Source organism: Podarcis liolepis, assembly GCF_965112155.1.
Source record: "Podarcis liolepis genome assembly, chromosome: 3".
Classification (NCBI taxonomy): Eukaryota; Metazoa; Chordata; class Lepidosauria; order Squamata; family Lacertidae; genus Podarcis; species Podarcis liolepis.
The window spans coordinates 58540374-58564815 of record NC_139557.1 but is presented as its reverse complement, the minus strand read 5'-3'; the positions used below and the strand labels follow the sequence as shown (position 1 = coordinate 58564815).

The window sequence follows — 24442 nt, the reverse complement described above, 5'->3', positions numbered from 1 at the left end:
TGATTAGAGCTTCTTAACCCTTTAATACCAACAGTGTTGTACTTTTGTACTGTTTTATTGTTGTTAGCCGCCCTGAGCCCGGCTTCGGCTGGGGAGGGCGGGATATAAATAAAATGTATTATTATTATTAGTTTATTATTTGTTATCTTATAGTTTTATATCATCCAAATCAGTTTAATTTTCTGCTCTAAGTCAGAGGAAAGGAAGGACACCAACACATCTTAGTGGCCCGCTGCCAGGAAATCAGCAGCGGGATGGATACCTGCCTACCTGTGGCAACTTGAATGGCCTTTATCCTGCCTTTTGCTTTCCAGCCTTGATTCATATCCTGGAACAATTAACACTTTCCCAGGTATTCCTAGACAAAGCTTGTCCCTCCCATTATTTGGCAACAGCTAAGCTGCTTCTGGCAGTTTATGCTAAAACAGCAAGTCTGAACCTATTGACTTTTTTAAAAATGTAAAAGTTTACGATTATTACACACCTTTATATCAATAGCCACCCTCAGCTTCCAGTCAGAGGAATATAAAAACATTTATATAAATGAAATTAAAGGAAATAATAAGGTTCTTTGAAATTTTTTAAGCAGCCCTGTAAAGATTGTGTGTGTGTGTGTGTGTGTGTGTGTGTGTGTGTGTGTTACAAAGAAAATAACTAAATGATTGAGATAGCAATTGTGCCAACTTTAGGCTTCTGTGGGGAAAACAGAAACGACTCCTAATGGTACCTTCCTGTTCATCTCATATGTATATTCATACTCTCTCTCTCTCTCTCTCTCTCTCTCTCACACACACACACACACACACACACACACACACACACACGTTGTCTAGGGACGGGACACATTCTCACTGCCACCACATGCAAACAACGTAGTAGAACCAGTAGTTCTCTTGCCTCAAAGAGCATCTCCCATTCCTTCCTTCCATAGTGTAGTGAGTAGCTGCAGGATCAGTGAAGCTTAGACTACAAACAGGGCAAATTTATCTCCCCAAGGATGTTTTTTTTAAAAATCAATTTTTTTTTATTCACAAAATGCCTCAGTCTGGATCAGGATCTCCCTTCATATTGTTTTCCTGCCAAAATTTTTCCCCAACTTCACCACTACCACCACAAAAATCAGGGCACATAGCAGTTTTAGGCTGTGATGTTTTCTGTGAGATTGGCCACCTCAGGGATTCCTGCCTGAGCTGAGAGCTGAATAGGAATTTTCTGCCCATAGGCCATACTCCTAATCAGTATAATCCACTAGCTTTCTAACTCTATGCTTTTTGGTACATTTAGTATAGGAGCCTCACGTTTATTGAGAACACAGGCGCCACTGTCCAGAGTGATTTGGGTTAGCAGGGATTATGTTCCTCAAGCTACATGTGATTTCTTTCTGAATGTTTTGATTTGCTTTAATGTAACAATGCTTTAATTGTTTTTATAAATCAAATATAGAAATACTACCGGGAAGAAATAAACGGGAAAGGGGTCGTTAGTTTTTATCAACTGTCCAAACCAGTTGTTCCAAAACTACACAGAATGTGGGACAGGGGGTCGCTTAAAAGGTCAGGAAAAACAAGGAAATGAACGAGGAAGAAATGAGCTCTGATAGGGCAGATTCAAGAGGCAGCAGGGGCTGCACAAAATGAGGTTGCAGTTGCCCAATTGTGCATTAAGATACATGTCATTCTTTTATTGGTGTCCACTGCTTCTTGTCCTTCATGAGCTAATGTGTTCTGAAAATTTTTGTTCTGTATCATAATAAAACAGGTGTTGTGGTTTTATGTTGTACACCGATCAGATCTCTGCATATTTACCATACATGTTTCATGGCTGCCAGGGAGGTGGTCATAAAGTCATTTTGAAATTCAGGGATTTGTATGTGGATTTTTTCAATAAATTCCCACTGCAGAAGAAACTCATTCGATAGCAAGTAAATTGAACAATAATTCTAAAATAAAATAAAACTCTATTTCTTTTTAAGGATCCTATGTTTTAGATCTGAAGGAATATCATATCCCATTGTTTCCTCAATTTTATCCAACAAATCCCTCCAAAATCTTTGCATAAAAAAATTGCTTCGATAGAGCTGCATCTCTATCTCTCCCCCCCCCCCCATTTTAAAAAAAAATCCTGAATGTGTGTATGCCTCTGAATCAAAGATTCTAACAATTTATCTTACAGGCAGATCTTGCAAGTTAACATCTGATCCTCAACTACATAACCTGTATTGTTGCTTTTTTGTCCTGTTGATGACACAAATCTTTAACTCACCCTACAAATCCTTTGATTTGTGTGAATTTAAAGTATCTGTCTACAAAAATTAATGGCAGTAATAAAGTGTGTATCTGATCTAGACAATTTTGTTAAACACAAGAAACTTTGCTTCAAGATTAAATAATAAATATTTAACCATATAATTATGTAACTGTTGCTCTGGGCTCCTTTGGGAGAAAGGGCAAGATATAAATTTAATACACAAACAAAATGAAGAGTTTTGCAGGGATGCCAACAAGAACAAGAAGAAATTATACTAACAACTCATAGAAAGATTGTTTCTGTAGTGGACAAATTATTTGACCATGAATGAGCCTCACAAGGTTGCTATGAAGATAAAACTGCATGCCCTGAGCTCCTAGGAATAGGGATAAGACATGGGACTGATTAAATGTTTGGGATTTCTTTTGCAAAAGTGAACCTGAATATATTTGACTGAAATATATTTTGCTAGAATTCATAGTCTTTGTGTTGTATCCAGTTGTATCTCTTTCCCTTGTAGCATATTTTATATAAAGTTTTAAATCTATCAATGTTTAATTGTATTTTCCAGTTTTTAGCCATTCTGGTTTTTGTCTGTAAACTGCCTTCAGTCCCATCAGGGGGAAAGGTGAGGTACAAATTATTAATAATAGTAATAACAGGGAATTTATGTCTGGTTTCAGGAGCACTCACTTGCCAGGAAATATGAGAGGAAAGAGGCCTCGAAATGGCTACTGAAAAATCAGAGTGGAGTGTATATGTATATAATGAATTTATTAGTACTACAAAAGAAAAATATTCTATAGAAAAATGGAGTATTTTCATATTATACAGGAACCCAATCGTACAAAATACAGTAATTCATTTTATTATATTTGGAGTAATTTTTAAAAAATGTAATCATATGTTTACGTATTTGTTGATGTATTTATTTGTTGATTTTGGAATTATTAAGTTGAATAATAATAAATGCATTTTTCATTTTTCTTGTCACAAATGCATGTAGGTTTTTATTTGAACTCTACAGTTAACCTGCGATTTTCAGTATAAAACTAACATAGGACTGTATTATCCATTTATTCATTGTAGCCGAGTCCATGAAAAGCAGAATTCTTACTTTGTAACACATGGTCCAACCCATGCATGCAACCATGAGGACTATGAACTTACTTTAGAAGAGGCCAACGACAGGTTACAATCAGTAGGAATAAATCTCCTTGGCAGCCAAATGTGTTGTTATAGATCAATCCTGCCATGGAGTTTCAAATACTTCTGATTTGAAAACAGATGCCACTCACCTCCCAGCTTTTTGTTGAGGGTTCACTGAAGAAGTTGTCTATCATGTCAAGCTCCTCCTTTTCCACCACAACAAAGCCCTGTTCTTTAGCATCTTTGCCATACACATCTGGTGACCACTGTACAAAGAAGGTATACAGGTGATCGACCCTGTGAAGTGAAAGCAAAAAGATAGGGGCTGAGCATTCCAAAACCCTTCGTGGGAGGCAGATTCACTAACAGTAAAACTCTGTGCACATCTTCTCAAAGGTAAGCCCAAATCAGTTAAGTAGAACTTACTCCTAGGCAAGTGTAAAATACTAACACCACTTGCCAACTACCTAAATGAAGCTTTTTTGAACATGTTCAGTGAATGTGGCAGCAGCTCTTGATTTTGACCAAATATCTGGTGAGAACTGGACTGAACCTCAGGCTTACACTTTCTCCCTACTCCCACCTCACAGAACACCCAAACTGCAAAATACTGCAGTTATTCAACGTTGAATCTCTCTTATCCCTCGATTTTGAAGCAGCTTTGCATTCAGTTTACGGATTCAAGGGTATTCCTGCATTCAGAGAGCACAGGAAACAAACCATCCTTTGAAGCTGCAATTATCAAGTGATAAACATATATGAAAATAAAAACTCATCAAGAGATAATGGGCCACTCTGGCTGAGACCAAAGGCCCAGCTCATCCAGTATTTTGTTCTTCCAACGGCCAGCCAGCTTGTGATCCGCAGCCTGAGTTTTGGTTTTCCATGAGAAACAGAGGGAAGGCAGGTGCAATTTTATCTAATCTTTCTGCAACCACTTCCTACCAATCCACAGTGCACTACCCATGATTGAGTTATTCCACTGGGGCGGGGGGAATCCCTCTAGAAATGCAAGTGACTCACTTAATGTCTTTCCACATGATGTTTCACTGTTTCATTTTGTGTCACTGTAGCCTTTCCCAGCCTGGTGAGCACCAAACAGTTTGGACTACAGGTTCCATCAGTTCCAGCCAACATTGCCAATGGTCAGTAATTCTTGGAACCTGGAGCCCCAAACAACTGGAGGGCAGCAGAATGGGGAAGACTGTTCGCAAAATGTATATACCACTTGATTTTTGGGGGGGAGGGATACCCCCCAAAAAATCTCAAAGCGGTTTACAAAAAGGATAAAACAAGAAAATCAAGCAAAAACTACATACGAAAGTTAAAATACTAAAACAGATTAAAATTACCTCAACTTCCTAAGTACCTGTTTCCATAACAGATCAACTTGCCTATTTCCAAAGTGATATATTAAGTAACTAATTTCTAGAGAACCAGATAGAAACATAAACCTGCTGAGGGAAAGGCAATCATTTAGTTAAAGACTATCAAATCGTAAACATTTTACTGCATGTGAATTCTGGTAGCCAACTATTAACCTCGTCACGGTTCTTAGATAAAAAGATAAACCATACAAATCACTTCCATATACACATTTAAGGCAAGAGTCTTAAGCCCTTGTAAGCAAATCCTTCCGGCATATTTTCAAGCAATTGTTTTGGTAATCAAGCATAAGACAATTTCAAGAAACACATATACAGCACTGATATATTTCTGCAAGATACCAATTTGGAGCAAACAGTATATTACCCTTATTCTATCCCACCCTTCTTCCCAAAGGATCCCAGGATAGCAAACTACAAAAACAAGAAAAATGATACAGTTATTGTTGTTTCCTCAAATATCCTCACAAATAAGTAATTTCAAGGTTCCAGGAACCAACATACTTCTGCCACCACGTGCCTGAGTAAACAAAGATTTTTAAATTCCTCCTGAATGATAAGAATGAAGGAGGGAGACACAAACACCTTGTACCAGGGAAGGCATTCCATAAACAGGGAATTACTGCACAGAAGGCCCTATCATGGGTCTGAGGGAGCTCGGTAGCACTCAGTTGCAGCACCACCAACAGGACCTTCCCTGCTGATAGCCCACGTGAAAACATCACTGCTGTCTTAATTTCAGGGATTCTCAGCTCACTTTCTTTGAGTCTAGCTTGTCAACTGATTAAAGGATTAAAGCAGGGATGTCCAACAGGTCGATCATGATCTACTGGTAGATCACCGTGAGGTTTTGGTAGATCGTGGTCGATCTCTGGCTCCCTTTCCTTAGCATCCCTAAAACTGACTCCTGCCCTGTCCCCTCGCCCCGCCCTCCATTGTTGTTTGATCTATGGAAGGTAAGACAGAGCTTTCTCTGTGCTGCTGTTTTCATCCATAGAGATCTTTTTGTGAGTGACTTCACCCCTTTATCTCTTGCCTTTAAACCCGCCTCAAAAAGCTTTTCTATTTCCTAAAAAAAGCTCAACTGAACCCCCAAAACGGGGGTTTTTAATTCTGAAAGTAGATCACAGTCACTTTGAGAGTTGGCTACCCCTGGATTAAAGCAACCATGAATAAATTGCAGCCTAATAAGTGGGTCTAATTAGTCATTTGGTGCCAGGTGATTGACAGGTGGGTGGACCCAGCCACCTGTCAATGTAGCCTGCAGAAGATTGGCTGATTTTGAATCTGGCCCTGCCCCCGCAAGTAGTTCCCCACCCCCAGCTTAAAGCATTTTGATTTGTAGACAAAGGCTAGTTGCCAAATTTGCAAACAGGGAATACACAAAGAAACTAGGGGAGAACCTGACAGTGCTGAGTTTCTGGAAGAGAGCGGGAAGAAGGTAGAGAACTGGTCAAGAATATATTTTGTACAAATTTTGCACTGGGTGCAGAAAATTCTCTACCTGTGGTGCTTCCATCTACAGCTGTGAGTGCTGTAGATGTGTTAAGTGCAAACTCAAATGCCCAGTTCTCCTCATTCCAAACAATCTTACTGAATGGCATCATTCTACAAGTCACACCAGCGGGCGGGCATGAGATGTGGCTCTCACTCTTTATTACCAAAGCTTAACTTACCATCATCATGTTATCTTGATCAAAGGCTTTAAGGTCTGAAATGCTAAACACGTAAAGCCCACACCAGTCAAAACAAGTGAGTGACCTTGTTTGCCAGCCTTTCACAGTCACTCCAACTCTTCTAAAACAAAGCTTTATTTGTACACAAATAAGTTTGACCAGGTGGTCTTATGGGTAACTTACAAAGGACGCAGTCCCTGCTCAGAGAAACAAAAACTCTGTTTTGGCCACCACTGCACCTAGAAGGTGGTTGTTGGAAATGCAGCATAACAGTTGCACAGAGCAATGTCAGGACTGGGGGACTGACGCATAATATTTATATAGTTACTGGCTGCAGAAGGGTAGGTAGATTTAGGTCTGATGAAGCCCTAAGCTACTGAAGGTAATGGGGCCCTTTATATGTCCAGCTGTCCTTTGTCAACAACAAATTGTTGCTGTTTTTTGTGTTGAATATATGCTATATGGTAATTTATGGACCTAATAGGCATCTAAAGCCATTTGCACATAACAAATAGGAGCCTACACAACACAAAACACGGTTGCTGTATGTAGGTTTTATTTTATTTGTTTTTTATCTTATACCTATAGCTATAGCTTGTTCAGCTTATACATAAATCCAGCACTGGATAGGTGGGAGAAGAGCTAACATACTGCTTTATCTTTCATGAAAAAAGTTATTTTGTTCTCCTCTGCATTATACTACCACTCCCGCACTGCCAAAATATCAGAAATAACTTTAAGGTCCCTCCCTTCTTCAAAACCAAGGCTGGTACTATTCAAATGTTGTTGGAGTTGAACTGCCATCATTCACAGCCAGCATTGCCGGTGATCAGGATGATGGAAGTTGCTGCCCAGCTACTTCTGAAAGGCTACAAGTTCCCCACCTTTGCAAACAAAAAAACTCTGTTTTGTGTGTGCACACAAACTTCCTTTTGAAAAAGAAACACCATGCCAGGCTGTGACCCGTAGTCCTTGATTCCAATGCGTTCCCAACTGTATCAATCGTTACAGAGCAGTGTTTAAAATTGTTGTTGTTGTTTAGTCATTTAGTCGTGTCCGACTCTTCGTGACTCCATGGACCAGAGCATGCCAGGCACTCCTGTCTTCCACCGCCTCCTGCAGTTTGGGCAAACTCATGCTGGTAGCTTCGAGAACACTATCCAACCATCTCGTCCTCTGTCGTCCCCTTCTTCTTGTGCCCTCCATCTTTCCCAACATCAGGGAGTCTTCTCTTCTCATGAGGTGGCCAAAGTATTGGAACCTCAGCTTCAGGATCTGTCCTTCCAGTGAGCACTCAGGGATGATTTCCTTAAGAATGGAGAGGTTTGATCTTCTTGCAGTCCATGGGACTCTCAAGAGTCTCCTCCAGCACCATAATTCAAAAGCATCAATTTTTGGGCGATCAGACTTCTTTATGGTCCAGCTCTCACTTCCATACATCACTACTGGGAAAACCATAGCTTTAACTATACGGACCTTTGTTGGAAAGGTGATGTCTGGATTCACCTAATGAACTTCCAATTGCACAATGGACTTCCCTGTGTCTCTCGAAATTGACTCAGAACCTCCAGAACAACATGAAGCAGGACAAAATGGTCATTCCATCTGGCATATTGAAATGCCTGAAAGATGGCACGTTTGTAATAGGAACCATGTACTCTTCCCTAAATTGTTTCATTCCAATATTGTACCGGGGGGTGTGTGCTCTCTGGTGGGAGTGGGCAACTTTAATCGTGGCTGGAGAGAGAAGAATTCAATCTCTCCTTCCTTCATGCTGCAGTCCTGATCCAGATCAGGGCCCATCCTTAGTCCTGAGTAAATGAAACACATATGCAGACTTGCATAATTGCTGCTATGTATTCTTCGACTCAAATCACTCACCACGTTATTGGCTCAGTGTTTTGGTGCACAAGCAGAAGCAAGCAGAGGACTCTAGTGAAAGGCTGCTTTGTTTTCACAGCATCTTTTCACACATGTATTAAATGCATAGCACAGGATACAGACGGAGGGGATTAGATGTGCTTCACCACTGATATTTTAAAGGATGTAAAAACGAGTAATTTAAATTGTCAAGTTACAGATAGGTAGCCATGTTGGTCTGCCACAGTCAAAATAAAAAAATTCCTTCCATGCACAAGAAGTGTGCATGCACACGAAAGCTCATACCAAGAACTAACTTAGTTGGTCTTTAAGGTGCTACTGGAAGGAATTTTTTTATTTAAATTGTCAACTGATCTCTGATGTAAGTGCTATGCCATTAAGACCATGTACCATTACTCAGTACCCCCTCTCTAATATTACCTGAACCATAAAATTCTGCAGCAGGGGCTGCTTTGCAATTTGCCAGTGCTTTATAAGCACTGGTAACTCTCTCTAGTCATCACTGCTTTTAACTCACTGGCAAATGGAAAGCAGGCACTACTGCAGAGGTTTATAGATACAAACTACTAGCCTATTATTCTTCAAACATAACAAGCACATGCAAAAGTAACACAGCCTATTTATACTTATACATCCTATGCCCTTTAAAAATGTGGGGTTTGGGGGGGGTGGGGTTATTGGGTTGTTTTTAATCTGATTATGTATTTTGTGGTTTTATATTTTGATTTTATTCTGTGAACCGCCCTGAGACCTGAGGGAGGTATATAAATTCAATAAATAAATAATATACTTACCCTCTAGAACTGTTGAAATTCCCCATTGCAAGATACACAATGAAGGACTTTCAGTAAGCTGGCTAGATGCAGTGGTACAACTGGGTCAACATAAAGATTCACGCAGAGCAAAGAAGGACCCTTATAAAGCATACCTCCCTAATGATTATTGCTTCTAGAGTTTCGTGCCAAAGATAAGGGCTCCTCCTATTTCACAATCACAAAGGCAACAGTGGCCAAAGTCACTGATTAACCGGTTACATTGTCTACGCTGACAAAGTAAGATATGCTTTGGGAGAGAGCGCTTGCTGCATGTCCAAAGTCACATAGGAGACAGACGTGTCCAGCAGAAGACGCCAAGAACTGCAGCTGTGGCACATTGTACCTTGTTGCAAAGGCAGTCATGCAGATGGGCTGCATGATCCATCAACAAGCTTATCAGCTACATGACCTCGTTTCCAGGATGGATGGCATTGCTAGTCTGTTGTGGTAAGAACAGCCAAGAGTCTTGAAGTACTTTAAACACATCTGTATATAAACTTGTAAGGAACTGATCCATCATTTCATCAAATGGTTTCATTTTGTTCTTGGAACTTTTAAGAATGCTGTTATGGGTCATGCTTCAATATCAAGAGATGTGTTGCAACGTAAATAAAATGCAACACAGCTCTTAATAATAAAACATCACCTTGGAACAATTCTAAGAACTCAAATGAAATATCTGACACACACAGGAGCTGCAGCTGTGTTACATTTTAAATACTCTTGCTACTAATAGAGTCACTCCATTAGTTCACTCTTCATCTTGGGAAAAAGAGTAGTGCTTCCTTCCTCAGACTTAATCTGCTTTCCGCCAAGTCTTTTCTGGACTATTATTCCCCTTAAACTATTTTTGCCACCCATTTATTTTAGGCTTTTCCCCATTCATTCTTGATGAAGCTGTTTGAAGGCAGGGGAGAAAAAGGGAGTTTTTTATATATATAGTGGCTGCCAGGGAGGGGATTTTTTTTTATCAGGACCATTGTGCAAAGAGACAGGAAATACAATCATTTCCTCTACCATGACTGTTGTGATAAAAACCACCCTCCTCCCCCACTAGCCCACAAAGCTGTTCTGGAGAGAAACTTCCATTAGGTCTTCTCCATGTGCACCTTGGGGTTTCTTGTATACATATAAAAAAGAAGTTCAGCTGACATCATCGCAAGTGACACATGTAGCTTTGAATCTAGTTTGGCCTCTGTTACTTGAAATTCTGTGAACATCAGTTGTTGCTTTTAACTCAATTTTTAAGCGAGAAATCCAAACCCCAGATCTGCTAGGATAGGCGTAATTATGCTGGCAAACCTTTTAAAGGTTTGTTTTCCCTCTGTCAGGCTTACACCGGGTCAGCCAGCAAGAGCTACAGAGTTTGTAATGGGGTTTGTGATACTTATCACTAATCACATCACACAGTTACCAGTCAGGCTGTGTTATCACATTCCACAAAGCAATAAGAATAAGCTGAATGTGCCTTGGACAGAAGAAAACACCACATATCTGCAGGGACAAACCACCCTGTTCGGTTCCACTTGCATGATGTTGGCAACAAAACAACAACAAGGATATCTGGAAGATGAAAGGCTTCTCTAACAGAAGCACTAATCACACAGCTGGTGGGCAAGAAATGTAGTTCTTATAAACTCCGGAATGGTCCTGAAAAGTGACAGCTTACCTTTCTCGTGGAACAGCAAACCAGTACTCCGGTTGCTTTCTTCTTTTATTATATTGCTGAGCCATTGTGGAGCTTTGAGAAGTAAAGGACTTCCTCATAGGCTTGCCCACTTTGATGCACAGAAACATCGGAGGGGACTTGCTTTTCTCTTCCTTTGAAGGAAGCATATCTGAATCCAAAAGACCACAGAGTTAGAACATAGCAAATGGAGCACAGTGGCCAGGCCTGCAGCACAACTTAGCCTTTATCAAGGAGTGACTTAAGAAATGCAGAATACAGTTTTGAATTTATTATATTTAAATGTATATTCTGTGAACATTCTGTACTGACTGCCCTTCAGTGTATTTCAACTGCTTTTAATACTGTATTTTAAAATTATTGCAACGCACCCTGCAACATCATGGTGAAGGTCTGGCAGGAAATTATTAGGCTTATTATTCTCAGCTTACATAAAAATATATATAAATTGCAGCCGGTTTTCCTCCAAGACTAACTTAAGGGAATCAACAAAAATACTTTGCAGAAAGAAAAGAAAAAACAACTTATGAAATAACTTCGATACTTTGACCTGCAGAAAAAGAAGTTCAAGTGGGTTTTAATGTAGCCCCTACTATTAAGAAAATTCAATTTTTTGACACATTCCCACTTCTCAACTATATTCAAGTCATAAGAAAGAAAGAAAAACCCAAGAGTATTCCACTTCTCTAGAAACAACTGCAGAAAGAGATTAGAATCAAGAGCAGACTCGTTAATTTTTTGTAGGACATAACTGTGCTGTTAAGCAATCTGTAATGAAAACAAGGTTGAAGAGAACTATTGGAAACTGAAAGAGAATTTCTGTCCTTCATTAACATAGGGTGCTACAGTGACACTATGGCAAGCAGGCCTACCTTCAATGGGCACTTGGATTCTCTGCAGCAGCCAGAGTCTGATTTCAGACTTATTATCTAGCTGAGATGGCAATGAAGAGGTTATTGATCCTTCATGGTCCTTCTTCTCTGCTGTTGCGCCAACTTCTGGTGATGCCTCTTTCCTTCCATTAGAACACAAATCTGGCCCTTCTCTTTTGCCTTTCACAAATTTATTGGCTTGGGAATGTGAAGAGCTAAGGGTGAGGTCTATGCCTCCTGGTATACTGTTCCCCTCTTCCTTGACGTTAGCCTTACATAAGTCATCAGTAGTCTGTGGCTCATCCTTATCTTTACTGAGGTAAAATTCAATAAGTTTGTCTTTATTCAGCTCCTTGTTTGCATCCAGAGTTGTTTCCACCTTATTTGTTGGTGAACTACCCCCCTTGTTTATTTCAGGCACCACATCTAGCTTCTCACAGGACTCTAAATCAAGGACATCTTTAAGAACTTCATGCTTTGTCCCTGATTGGTCACAATTTTCTTTATTTGTTGCTTGCAACCAAACTTCCTTTCTCATTTTAGAGTCATTGGGAACACCAACTGTTCCAACATCTGTGCTCTTTACTTTGCTATCAGTCTGTGATGAAGTCTCTTCCAATTCAATAAAACCATCTTCTTCCAGAAGGGAATTATCTTTGGATAGGTCCAGACTAACACTCTCTACAGAATGTTCCGTGGTACATTCCAAAGCCACCCTTTTTGAAGGCTCGGGAGTGTTGGAGTCCCTTTGAGTTTCCTCCGACTTGGAGGTCACCAAGGAAGAACTTTCAGGAGGTTTAAGTTCAAGATCTGTAGACTTCTCCTTCTCCGTGGGCTTTATTGGTGTGGAATTCAGGGTGACAAAGTTGTCCGCTTTGGGCTTCTTCTTCTCCTTGTTTATGGATTTAAATTTGCTGAAAGGGTTGATATCCTTCTCAGAAGCAAGGTCTTCCCACTCACCAGGCCTGTACAAAGGACAAAGATCCTTTGGAATGTCGCTGTCAGGAAAGATGGTGGATGCATATGGAATGTTAAAATGGAGAACAAAATGATAACAAAATGAAAACTCAATAAATACTAAAATAAATAAACAAAACAAATGGCAAAAAGGAGCTTTCAACTAAAATACACCAAAGCAACATTGAAATAATTTGAAACAAACCAATTTTGCTTCTCGCAAAATAAAATGCAAGCCAACTGAAATAAGTAATTATGGAGTTGAAAGAATTGGTATAACAAAATATTTGTATTTTGAAGTTCACGTTGTGAAAGTGGAGAGATGGATGTATCATTAGGTACTCTGCGGGTATTTTTAAGGCTGAGGGGACAAAAGACAAGACCCAGCCTGGGTCTTCAAGTTACTACAAAAGGAGCAACAGAATGACTATAAACTGTATAATTTCTTTTCTGTGACGGTTTTCAGGCCACTGATAGCAAACAAATCCCATCTCATCAGCTGAGACTGATACAAAAGACTAGAAGCAGACTTAAGAAATCCAAGCTCAAAAACATGAGAAGGCCTCAGAAATCATAAGATCTACAATTCTATTATTTTCAAGGGTCTTGAAATTTTCCTTCTCTCAGCTGACAGCCTTTGAATGAGCCAGGATCCATGCTCTCAAGCTTTTCTCAGCAATCCCAAATACATTTTTTTTAAAAGAGAAATTTTTAAATAGTTCAGCAAACTGCCCAACCTTGCTTCAAATAAATAAACTGAAGCCTGTGCATACGTATAAGCTCTCATTTTCTCATCCAGTATACAGAGATTAATAACGAATAACTTCAAGCCACTGGAAGAATCCCTGTATTTGCAAAGTGATTTCACAACTCCAGCGTTTCTCACTACTGGAGTAAATGTTCAGTTAAGACATGAAGATCCCTCTCATTACCTATGTGGTTATTATCTGTGATGATATGAATTATGCAATTGCAGCTGTACCTGTAAAGTAGCTGTATAGCATTATTACCATTAATACAATCATAGGAAGAGATTCAAGGACATTAGTACTAACTGACTTCAGAGGAAGATCCTACATATATCTACTCCTATACGGATCAAACTACATCATTTAATATGCCAATAATTTGGAGCTCACAGCAGTGAAATATCTAAGCATTATCCTTTAATTAATGTTGTGGGACATTATGCTGAAAAACCCATTCAAATAAAGAAACTAGCCTTACTAGATCCTTGACACGTAATTTCATTTCCCAGTTCCTTTCCCCACCCCCACCCCTTTTCACTGAATCTGTGCTTCTTAATTAAAAAATTAAGATTTAAGGCCAGTTTACATGTCAAGAACAAGAAGGAGGTCCTGTCATCTGGACAGCCCAGGACCTCCATACACACTACATGCTTGCTTGCATGTGGTATTTTCTGGGCAGCAATGTATAGACAAGCTGTGGAGGGCTTTCCTCCCTCCACAAAGAGGGTCACTGTATACAGCCTCACCACTTGAAAAAATGTGTGACCTGGGCCTACATCACCATTCCTAATGAATGCAGAACTATTCTGCATCTCCCTTCCCTCCCACCCTCATTAGCTGTTTTGCTCCTCAGTTTCTTCAAAGTTCTCCTTTCACTTCCCACTGGTTGTCCTCCACATCCCACTGGTTACATTCAAACATGGTCAACAAAGAATACTTCTTACGATGGCAGGGCATCTTTAATCTTCATGTGAGAGATATCGTTGTAGAGTGCAATTGAAACAACCTCATCCATGGGGCAAATGAGCCCGTACTCTTCACAGCCATTCTCAATTACCAGAGGGTCTGATTTGTGAGGATCAAACATGATGGTGTTGGGAGTGACTATCATGACCCCTCCTACCACACCCTTAAAATAAAAATAAATGAATTAGCACATCATATTTTCAAGACATGTTGTCCCTTATGCTCCCTCTCCCAAATTCCTTATACACCCCTCATTGTCGTTCCCCCACCCCGCCCTTGCAATCATGTTTTCTACCAAAGTGCTCACTCTGAACAGACAACAGGTCAATACCCGACTGATACCAAGCAGTGATAAGGATTCCAAGTGCTCAAAACACATCTATCTTCAGCAGACAAGGCCAGGGTTATAAAAGGGGATCAAGGTATTTAAATTTTATCCTTAGCTGCAATGAAATGGGAGCGACAGCTTGTTAATTAACTAGAGTCAAAATATTAGAATTCACGAGTCAAGCAAAAACCATTCTTCTCTGATCTTGGCTGCTTCCATGAACCTATCAAAGCTAGCAGGCCTCCTTTCTCATGTTAGCATGACTTCATTTCTTATGCTGATAATTCCCAACAGGAGACTTGGATGGCTATAGCACACTGAAGGCAAAATGGCAAATGGCTCTGCCTTAGAGCTTAGGTACATGTAATATGCATACTCATGAAATAAAAGAGTTGGAACATTGAAGGAGGTGAATTTGCAGCAGGCACACAATTGGTAGAAAGACAGTGTAGTACTCCTTCCCTTCCTATGAGGCTTCTCTGTTCCAAATTACACCTGCTCTTGCAGCTGCTGTCACCTAGTAAAAGCTGCTGCTAGACCCTAGCTATGTTTCTATGTGCATAATGTGTAGTTTGCTATTGAATCTTATGTGCCCAGAACCCCAAGCACACTCACAAGAACCATCTACAAAACAGCCCATTTTAGACTGTGGTCAGCCTACTTAGTAAAGCTAATTTTCAAATGCAAACAGATTTGTAGACAATAGAGATCAACAGTTCCAACATCTGCACACCTTATGATACTCTAATTGTTATTTGCCTATCACACACCCCCACACCCCTGTTGCAAAATAAATCACCAAAGCCTTCTACCTTGCCATCTGTGAAGTATCGACAGTTCATTTTCAAAAACTTGACAACAACTGGCTCATCTTCCTCTGAGGTGGAAGACAGGACTCTTTGGATTGGTCTGCAAACCCTTCTTGCTAAGTCAGCATCCTTGAATGATAAAGGTTTTTTTAAAAAAATAAAAAACCAGCAGACATTTGTGCACCACAGTTCCTTGTGCAGGTGGGCGAGGCCACCACAGATTTCCCATTGTTTGCTTGTTTCTAGCGGCATGAAGAAAACCAGCCGTTCAAGCAGAGAGCCATGGCAAGCAAACAATGGAATATGTGGCAAATAGCCATGGAACTACTATCAAGTGACCCTTATGACATGCAAAGTGTTCCCATGTCTATTGCAAATATGATAAGCAATTTTACACTTTTCAAGGAAATCAAGAGCCATAATATCAAAAGATAGTATATACACTTAACTGACTAGACTGTACTTTCTAAACAACAGAGTCTGTATAACGTCTTACTGGAAAAGTAACACAAAAAATCTTCTGCAACCTTAAACTCTAACTAATTTATTGTGGCATAAGTTTTTGTGGACCAGAGCCCACACCCTGAAATGCTGTGCCAGAAAAAAAGGATTAAGATGCTTCTTGGCTAAAACTGACTCTAACATGAAAGTCTTACCGGAAGTTTATCATACTCTGCATCTGATGAGGAAGGTGAAACAGTAGCGCCAGGGCTTGAAGAAGCTAGTTTCGCAGCAGCAGAAAGAGGCTCACTATCTGGCACATACAGAACCTAGGCCAACCCCCCACAAGAGAAACAAGATTATTACAACAACATACACTGTGAAGACAACCGATTTACAGAGCATTATTTTAAAGCACCAAGCTACCTACCTACCTACCTACCTACCTACCTATCTATCTATACACAGACACAACTATTTGCTTCTTGAATTTTGTCCCTCTCTCATTGCAGGATAGTGACAATCCTGACTTTCATTCCTGACTTAACACAACCAACTAGTGAAGTGATTATGCACCTATAAATGTGTTTCAAATCACCATAATTTTTTTATATATATAAAACAATATTTACAGTGCAATCCTATGCATACCCTCTCAGAAGTAAACACTGTTAATTCAATGCAGTTTACTCCCAGGTAAAGGGGTATAGGATTGCAGCCTTAAGCACATATAACTGGTACAGGATTTCAGCCCAGTGCAGAAGTTATCACAGGTCTGCCTGCACAGATACATGCAAAGGGTCCCAGGTTCAGTTTCAGGCATCCCCAGATGTGTCCGGGAAACACTCTTACCTGAAACCACAGACAACTGCTTCCAAGCAGTATAGGAAATGCTCTGCTAGTTGGACATATGATCTGAGCATATAAAGTTGTGTTCTTATAAAACCAGTGTTATTTTGCATGCAGACAGCAAGGAGGGGTTGTGCCACTCACTTGACTTCTCACTGGCTGCATAATGGCTGCATACCAGGAGGCTGCAGCAAGGTTGGTGTGGTGCAAATTCGCCAGCAGGTGCAACAGATTGGCTCCACCAGCGTGTCTGCACTGTGTCAACTTTATTGCTGCGTCACCCCTTTATTGCTGCGTCACTTTATGCAGCAGCAGCACAGCTCCACCATGCTATCCACCACTGTGCCCAGAGAATGTGACTCTGAAGCCACTGCATGCCTACGATCACTTACGAGGGCATGGTGTCATTTCCATTGTTCTAGTTATTTCAAAATGATACTAGAAGAGCCTTCTTTAACTAGTACAGATCACACCTTTTAGAAAATAGGATTTAATCACAACCCGGTTACCTGGCCCGGAACAATTGTGTGTGTGAAGAGCCTGTTGAGTTCCACAAGTTTATTTGGAGTGATGTTAAACTTCAGAGCTATGCTGTTCAGAGTATCTTGGCTTCCAGCCTGAGGAAGGGAAGATAGAAAGATTAAAATGTTATTGCACTGTCCTCGATCATGCCTATTTAAAAACAACAAATGTAAAACCTAATTTTAAGAAGACCATTTCCTCGATGCAGGGGGAAATAACCAAAGTATGTATCACTTCAAAAACCACCACACATTTCTAAGTAGGCTCTAGTCACAAAACAACGTAGATTCTGGTGCGCAAAAGCTTCTGCTGTAATAAATTATTAGCCTTTAAAATGCAATGGGACGTGCACTTTTTTTTGCTGCAAGAATTACTGACGGTAGAGGAATGGCAGACAAAGATGATGGACTATGCAGAATTAGCAAAGCTGATGGGGAAAATCCAAAAGCAGAGTGAACAAGCGTTCCAGAGAGAGTGGAGTAAATTTATTCAATATATAGACAAACACTGTACACACAAAGACACTAGCCGGACTGCGTTAAATCTTGCTATGTTTATTAAGAGGAACTTTTCTACAAAAATGCTTAAAAACTAATATAATATTAAGAAAAATGTAGAATTGTGATGATATAAGTGTGTGGAAATATGAGGTAGTTATATAAAAACCAGATGACAAGATGGAGGGAAGTCGATTAGCTCAGTGGAGCTTGAAATTTGTAAAAGGAAATAAGATGTTATAACAATGTTAAAAATGGAAAATCAATGAAAAATATTAGTTAAAAAAATACAGTTACTTTTTGCTGCAACTGATTAACATGGCAATGCCTCTGGAAATGTATTTTGGCAGAATGTGTGCAACACTACAGAATAAAGTGGATTTATTAGCTACAAATTACCCAGTCTCTCTTACATGAGAATGTTCATGGCTTAAAGTGGATTCAAAGCTGTTGTTAATCTAACTCCCATTCAAACCCAGAGCCCTAACTTTTCTTGTATGCATTCTCTGGTGCTTGCATTTGACCTCTGGGAGCAGCCAAGATCAATCAAGCCTGCCAACACATAAAAGTATCTTATCTTTGCAATACACGTGAGGCTTGTGGAAAATACTCCCATCTTTTGAATCTGGACTGGAGGGAGAATTTAATTGAAGGAACCTAAGTGAAAACAAACACTCATATACAACAGATCAATAGGATTGGCCCACTTGGGTCTCTGTTTATAGCTAGTTAAGTCAATCCTTTATTGGCTTTACAAGATAAGAGGAAGTTGTATCCAGAGCAAACTTGTTTTCTAACCATTGTACATAATCCACTGAACTACAGCATGTGTACTAGAGCTTGAGCATGTAACAGCGTCTTGTACTTTTCACCCCATTCCTTCTTCTTGCTAATCTATTAATTTAGAAGCTTCTTTAGAACAGACCCTGGAGCTTTGTGGACAATGACAACATCGATTCTAGGTGCAGTGGTGATTTTTTTATAAAAAGACAAATCTGATTGCTAGAGATCAGAAAGGCTCCGACAGCCACCACCTACTCATACAGTCAAGGCTAGACCTACCCAACAAGGAGGCCAGTAGGCACAATTCCCACCTTCCCTACACTCCGTGAGTCTGTAGCCAAGATTATATGTGTAGAAATCCTTGACATGAAGGGAGATTCTCAAAGGCCAAGTACTCGTGCAGAAGGACGGTACACACACAGAACCGCTTTGAGCATGTGATGAATGTACAGGCAGATGGGTGTGCGACCATCAAACACACGGGATGTTGGATTAGCCTGAATAGTTCCACAACACCTTCACAGGTTCCTTTAACATGTTTGGGGTGAGGACTGTCAGAACTCTTCTATCATTAGGAAAGAGACTGAAAATAAAACCAGCCAGGATCCTAACAAATGTATACAGAAGTCATATTTGAATTACTGTGTTCAGTTCTGGCCATCACAGCTTAAAAAAAGAAAAGAAAAAGAAAAGGCAAGCATGGAAAATGGCAACCGAAAAAGATCAAGACTAAAATGAAGCATATGGAACTAGTTTAGCATGATGCACAAACCAGGCCGCTTTCTCCTCCGCTAATCCACTTGGTAGAAAGAATCCCCACCCCCCTTTCTTTTCTTTCTACTGGACTGCAAAGGGAAAGGATTCCATACTGGGCACAGATAAGGGACTTCCCCCTCTTCCACAGGCAACATGGAAACTACTTGAAGCAGGGTAGAAAAAAATGTTTGCAGGCTAATAACTTTTTGCAATGCTATGGGGGGGGGGTCACACAGTTAAACTGACTGGCAATAAATTCAAGGCAGGAAAAAAATACTCCTGCATAATTAAGTTATTAAGGCTGCAATCCCAGACACAATTATCTGGGAGTAACCCATATTGTATTTAATGCAGCTTGCTTCTGAGGAGACACGCACTGTATTGCACTGTGAATCTGCTGTCGTACGATTTGTTGATAGCTATGGTTCATGATAGCTAAAAGGAACCTCCAGGATTCAGAAATAGCATACCAATTACCAGAGAAGGGAGGGGAGGCTGTTGAGTTCAAGATACGCATTACTACTACTACTACTACTACTACTTTTATTATTTACTATGTATGTGAATCAGATACAGGATATATTAAAAGTTATTTATACTGTGCAGCATCTGTGCAGCAGTGTCTGGGCAGAAATCGGTAAAATGTCCAAACTCTGCCAAAAAAAGCTCAACAACTTTTCTGTCCGGATTTTCACTGTTTGAAATATGGCAACCCTACTATAATTTTCCCCTTCTCCCAAAGAAGAGAAATAACTTCACTCTAAGATGAAGCACACAACAGCAGCTTTCAAAGGCCAAAGTATGTAGGGCAACTGCATTATTATGAGTGGGGAAACTGACGCTAGGCTACAGATTCTGCTTTAGGGATATTTATGAAACTTATTTCCCGGTATGTATATACCTATTGTACAGATTTAGTGAGATTTCCATGAGCCAATCAGGAACGTTGGGGCAGAACAAGCAACTTTATGAAAATTGGGTTTCTGGTTCACTTCTAGGAAAAGACATATGCCATGTTATAAGTGACACAGTCCTCTATTTCCGGGGTCACCCAACCTTCTGGACCAGTGAGCACACCGGGAATTCTGAGAATGTGCATGGGGTGCCCCAGCTTTGCTCTTATTATTGCAAAACTACTATTGCATATCACTTTGAATTTTAATATATGTGCTGCCGAAGTGAGCACTATTGCATATCACTTTGAAATGAAATAGTGCCTGCCGTTGCTTGCATGCTCAGTGAGGTGGGTAGCTGCAGCAGTGAGGACAACCCTGTGTTGGGCAGGTGGCTTCAGGGATTGGCACTGGACTGGGCCCCCTACTTGGGCATGGGCCTTGGAAGATGACCAGTGATTCTACCTCTTGCTGCTGGGCCTGGATCCATCCCCTGCCCTATTGCTTGATTTGAGAGGCACTCCTCTCACATTTTGTTCTTGAGAACAGTTACTTGAAATGTGGTTATGTTTAAGAGGGGGTACTGAGCTAGTACATGCAGGAACCAGGCAGGAAGAGGAAACAACCTCTTGTATATTGTGGATATTTAGTGAGACCTTTAGTGGATAGATACCATTGGTGGTACTAGTGGAGACACAGGTGGCTCCTGCCCGGTTATACTCAGGAAAAGGATCACTTCCTCTTGTGAATAGGATAAAAACAACAAATTAGGATGTAGAGGAATTGCATAGCATGGGGAAATAGAATGGGCATACCACTTCCAAAAATATTCATGCAATAGATTCTGAGCAGCTACTCTTACCGTGTATTCTATTGTACCATGTGGCTTCTGAGAGACCATTTTCTTTTCTTTCTTCTCATTGGTTTTGGTTTGATTGTCCTCTGAAAGAGAAACCCCGAGACCGATTACCTAAAATGTGAACAACTTTCAAATCACTAATTGGTAAATATAAGCAAAATAATATTAAACCAGGTTTGTCTCGGCCAAACATGAAAACTGGTGATTAACGAATCATAAATAATAATTTTATTATTTATACCACACCCATCTGGATGGCTTACAACATATATAAAAACATTACAAAACCTCAAATATTAAAAACTTTTCGATACAGGGCTGCCTGTCACAGAAAAGCTATTATTGACAATATTTTTAACAGTAATGCTTGAGTGTTGCATTAAGTAAGGGAAGTATCATTGATCTTTTACTGGTAGGCTGGTAGCCACAAGTGAGTTATGCCCTAAGCTAAGGTGGGTCACCAACATTTTCTTATCTGTTTGTGTTTTTAGCAAGGAGAAAGAGGAAGAAAAACAGGCATGCTGTATATGGTAAAGAATTAAAAGTGGGTCAACGGTTGCAAGTTGAGGCTAAATGTGGGTGTTACGTCAGGAAAAGTTGAAATACACTGTGACAAATGTTAACGGCAAAAAAAACCCGCCACTATCTACCTGAGGTGTACACAGCGTGCCTAAGGGCTTGGACAAAGTTGAGATCATGACAGGACAAATCACTCAGGCATTTGCAATATCAACAAGAATTGTGCGTTCTGCTGATGTCACAACTGCCTATGTGCGCTCTTTCCAGTCATCCAAGATTTTTATGGTAGGGGCTACTGGGCTCAGCAGGACTCCGCAGAAGACCTTGTATGGGCATTAGTCTTTTGCAAGATCAGAAAACAAAACTTATTTCGAAAGGATATCCTTTGTGTTCTGCTAGATGCTTTTGTTGAGGACACACATAAGTGCTTAATTGTACAAAACTGAAGCTTGAAACTGTCAGGTCATATTCACACATAAGCAGTAAAGGCACCTCTGCTACTAACAGAACTAAAACATTCTAACATTGCCCACATTAAACAAAGTTGTACATCAGAATAGCCTTATTATTTTTATTTCTAGAACCACCCTTCAGCTGATGATTGTGGGGCAGCACGGCAATACATAAAATCTTCCACTAAAAGAAACACAAATGAAACCAAATGCAGCCTTGAAACATCATAAAATATATTAATATCACCCCCAAAGTTCTAAGTGTCAGATAAACCCTTGTTATCTCTGCTTCTTCCAAATGCTAAATGACTGAACCAGTGCATCTTTAGATGGGAGGCAAAAAGAAAATATTGAGGGGGTCAGGAAAACAAAATGGGGAATGATCTAGCCTACAACTCCTCTGAATGGCAGCAACTTTTGAGGGTCTTCTTGGGCCTTTTCCAGACATCCAGCATCTCTTTAACTGGAGATGCCAAGGATTGAACACACAAAACTATGGCTGTTTCTCCCACTTTGAATATCCCACACAGGATCTGGTATATCTGCTACGAGAACCTACCTAAGGGCCAAACAAATTATTTTTAAAAATGTCTATCCCAGGATAAACATTATGAAGGGTAGTATATAAATGTCTTAAGCAAAGAAGCAAGCATTTCTTTGAAGGTTCTTTCTTTCTTTTTAACCAACACCAGCCTCTGAGGTTAGAAATTTCAGTTGAAAAGCAGATAAAGGGGGCCAGGCAGGAAGAAAGCAGCTGTTTAACTCTTTCTCTTCCAACCATTTTGAAGCTCAGATTCTTCCTGCCCAACTTGCTTTTTACTTTGTAGAGGGGAAATACAGGGCTGTATATTTTCTTCCTTGGTGGAAACAAACAAACAAACAAACAAACAAACCAGCATGAGATGGGAGATTTGAAGTGAAAAACCTGCTAGAAGGGAAAGGTATGAGGCCAATTTATCTTTCTTTCTCCACGGACACACACCTCCAACTAAAATCAACTTCAGAGTCAATTTTTTCATATATATATATATATATATTTATAAAGAAAACATCAGAGAGAAGATACATGTGCCTGTGTTTAATGTGCAATCCATCAGAATTACTATATGAATTTTTAACAATAAAGCATTGAGGTCCCATTTTCTTCAATAAGAGTTGCTTCAGCATTATGTTTACCATGGGAGTTGAGACTCAAGCTAGCTGCCCAATGATGGTTGCTTAATGTCTTAAAACACTTTAAAAAAATAAACAAACATTAAATGTACATTTCTAGGTGATTGTCATTATCACATGTGCACACATAGTAGTGGATATGTCATGTTTTCTGTGGGAGAACTGTAGATGTAAAAAGCTGTAATGAAAAATATGGTTAGGTACCCTCAGATAGCTCTGAAAGCCCATTCACCTTGTCTAGTTTCCCAAGTTCTATTCTCCCTGAGCCCCACTCCTCCTCCATGTGTGATAACCATCAGCAGACAGGAATCAGTGGTTTGCATACCTAACAACAGGTAAGGCTGCCTGTAATCCACACACCAGGAAAAATGCTTTGGGGCTGAAAAACTGTGCATAACCTTTAGGAACTTCTTCTTTGCCATCTCACTGTGATCAATGGCCACAGATTCTGGCAGAGACTCACAGCTGTCCCCGGTTGCAGAACTGTAGCCTGAAGATGGCAAGCCCTCCTCCCATTCCACGTTGATTATTCTCCCCGGGAGTTTACAGGCGGCAGGGACAGCAGCAGCAGCAGCTTGGCAGGCCTTCCCGGGCACTTCCGGCAAACAGCTCTTGCAGAATCCTCCTGGATGGTGGGCACAGCAACACTCGACCGCAAACATCTTCAAGCGCAGGAATGCCAACAAGTAACCTAAATCATGTGTCCAAAAGTCCTGAGTTTCCCCTTTTACAACTTTCTTTTTTAAAAAAAAAAAGCAAGGGAAAGGTTCTTTGCCACGCCTCTGCTAAATCAGCCTCGCTGGACTTGAAAGCAAGCAAGGCTGACAGAGAACGGAAAATAAGCCACAGCAAAATCACTCAGAATACAAATTGGCCAGTTTCCCCCCACTCAGAGAAAATTAGAATCTAATAGTGCCATTACTTGTGTGTGTTTGCTCGTGTGCGTACACACACACACACACACACACACACACTCAAACACACAAAATCCCCATCTTTTTCAAAGCCTCTGCTAAGGAAGTGGTTGAGGAAGGGGCTTGTCCAAGTCTGTGGAATCCAGCTCTGAGGAAAGGGAAGCAGATTAGTGTAATTCTGCATACTCCACCCCTCAGCTGAAATATGAGCACAGTCCCCTTGTAGCAAAGGGAACAGGAGGATCCCAAGGCACAGAGAGGGC

At 40.3% G+C, this 24442-nt stretch overlaps 1 protein-coding gene across 2 annotated transcripts in view; it reads right to left on the bottom strand.

Annotated features, from left to right (window-relative positions):
• NCOA7 (nuclear receptor coactivator 7) overlaps nucleotides 1-24442 on the bottom strand; it is a 71213-nt gene that overhangs the window by 18624 nt on the left and 28147 nt on the right. The window contains exons 4-11 of one of the 2 annotated variants that reach the window (XM_083497961.1): nucleotides 21125-21204; nucleotides 17321-17428; nucleotides 16178-16291; nucleotides 15525-15650; nucleotides 14363-14547; nucleotides 11713-12710; nucleotides 10823-10991; nucleotides 3546-3693 (exon numbers count right to left, since the gene is read on the bottom strand). In XM_083497961.1, coding sequence (XP_083354087.1) covers nucleotides 3546-3693; nucleotides 10823-10991; nucleotides 11713-12710; nucleotides 14363-14547; nucleotides 15525-15650; nucleotides 16178-16291; nucleotides 17321-17428; nucleotides 21125-21204 — 1928 coding nt within the window. The remainder of the gene's footprint in view (nucleotides 1-3545; nucleotides 3694-10822; nucleotides 10992-11712; nucleotides 12711-14362; nucleotides 14548-15524; nucleotides 15651-16177; nucleotides 16292-17320; nucleotides 17429-21124; nucleotides 21205-24442) is intronic. The other variant, XM_083497962.1, reaches the window with a different exon arrangement.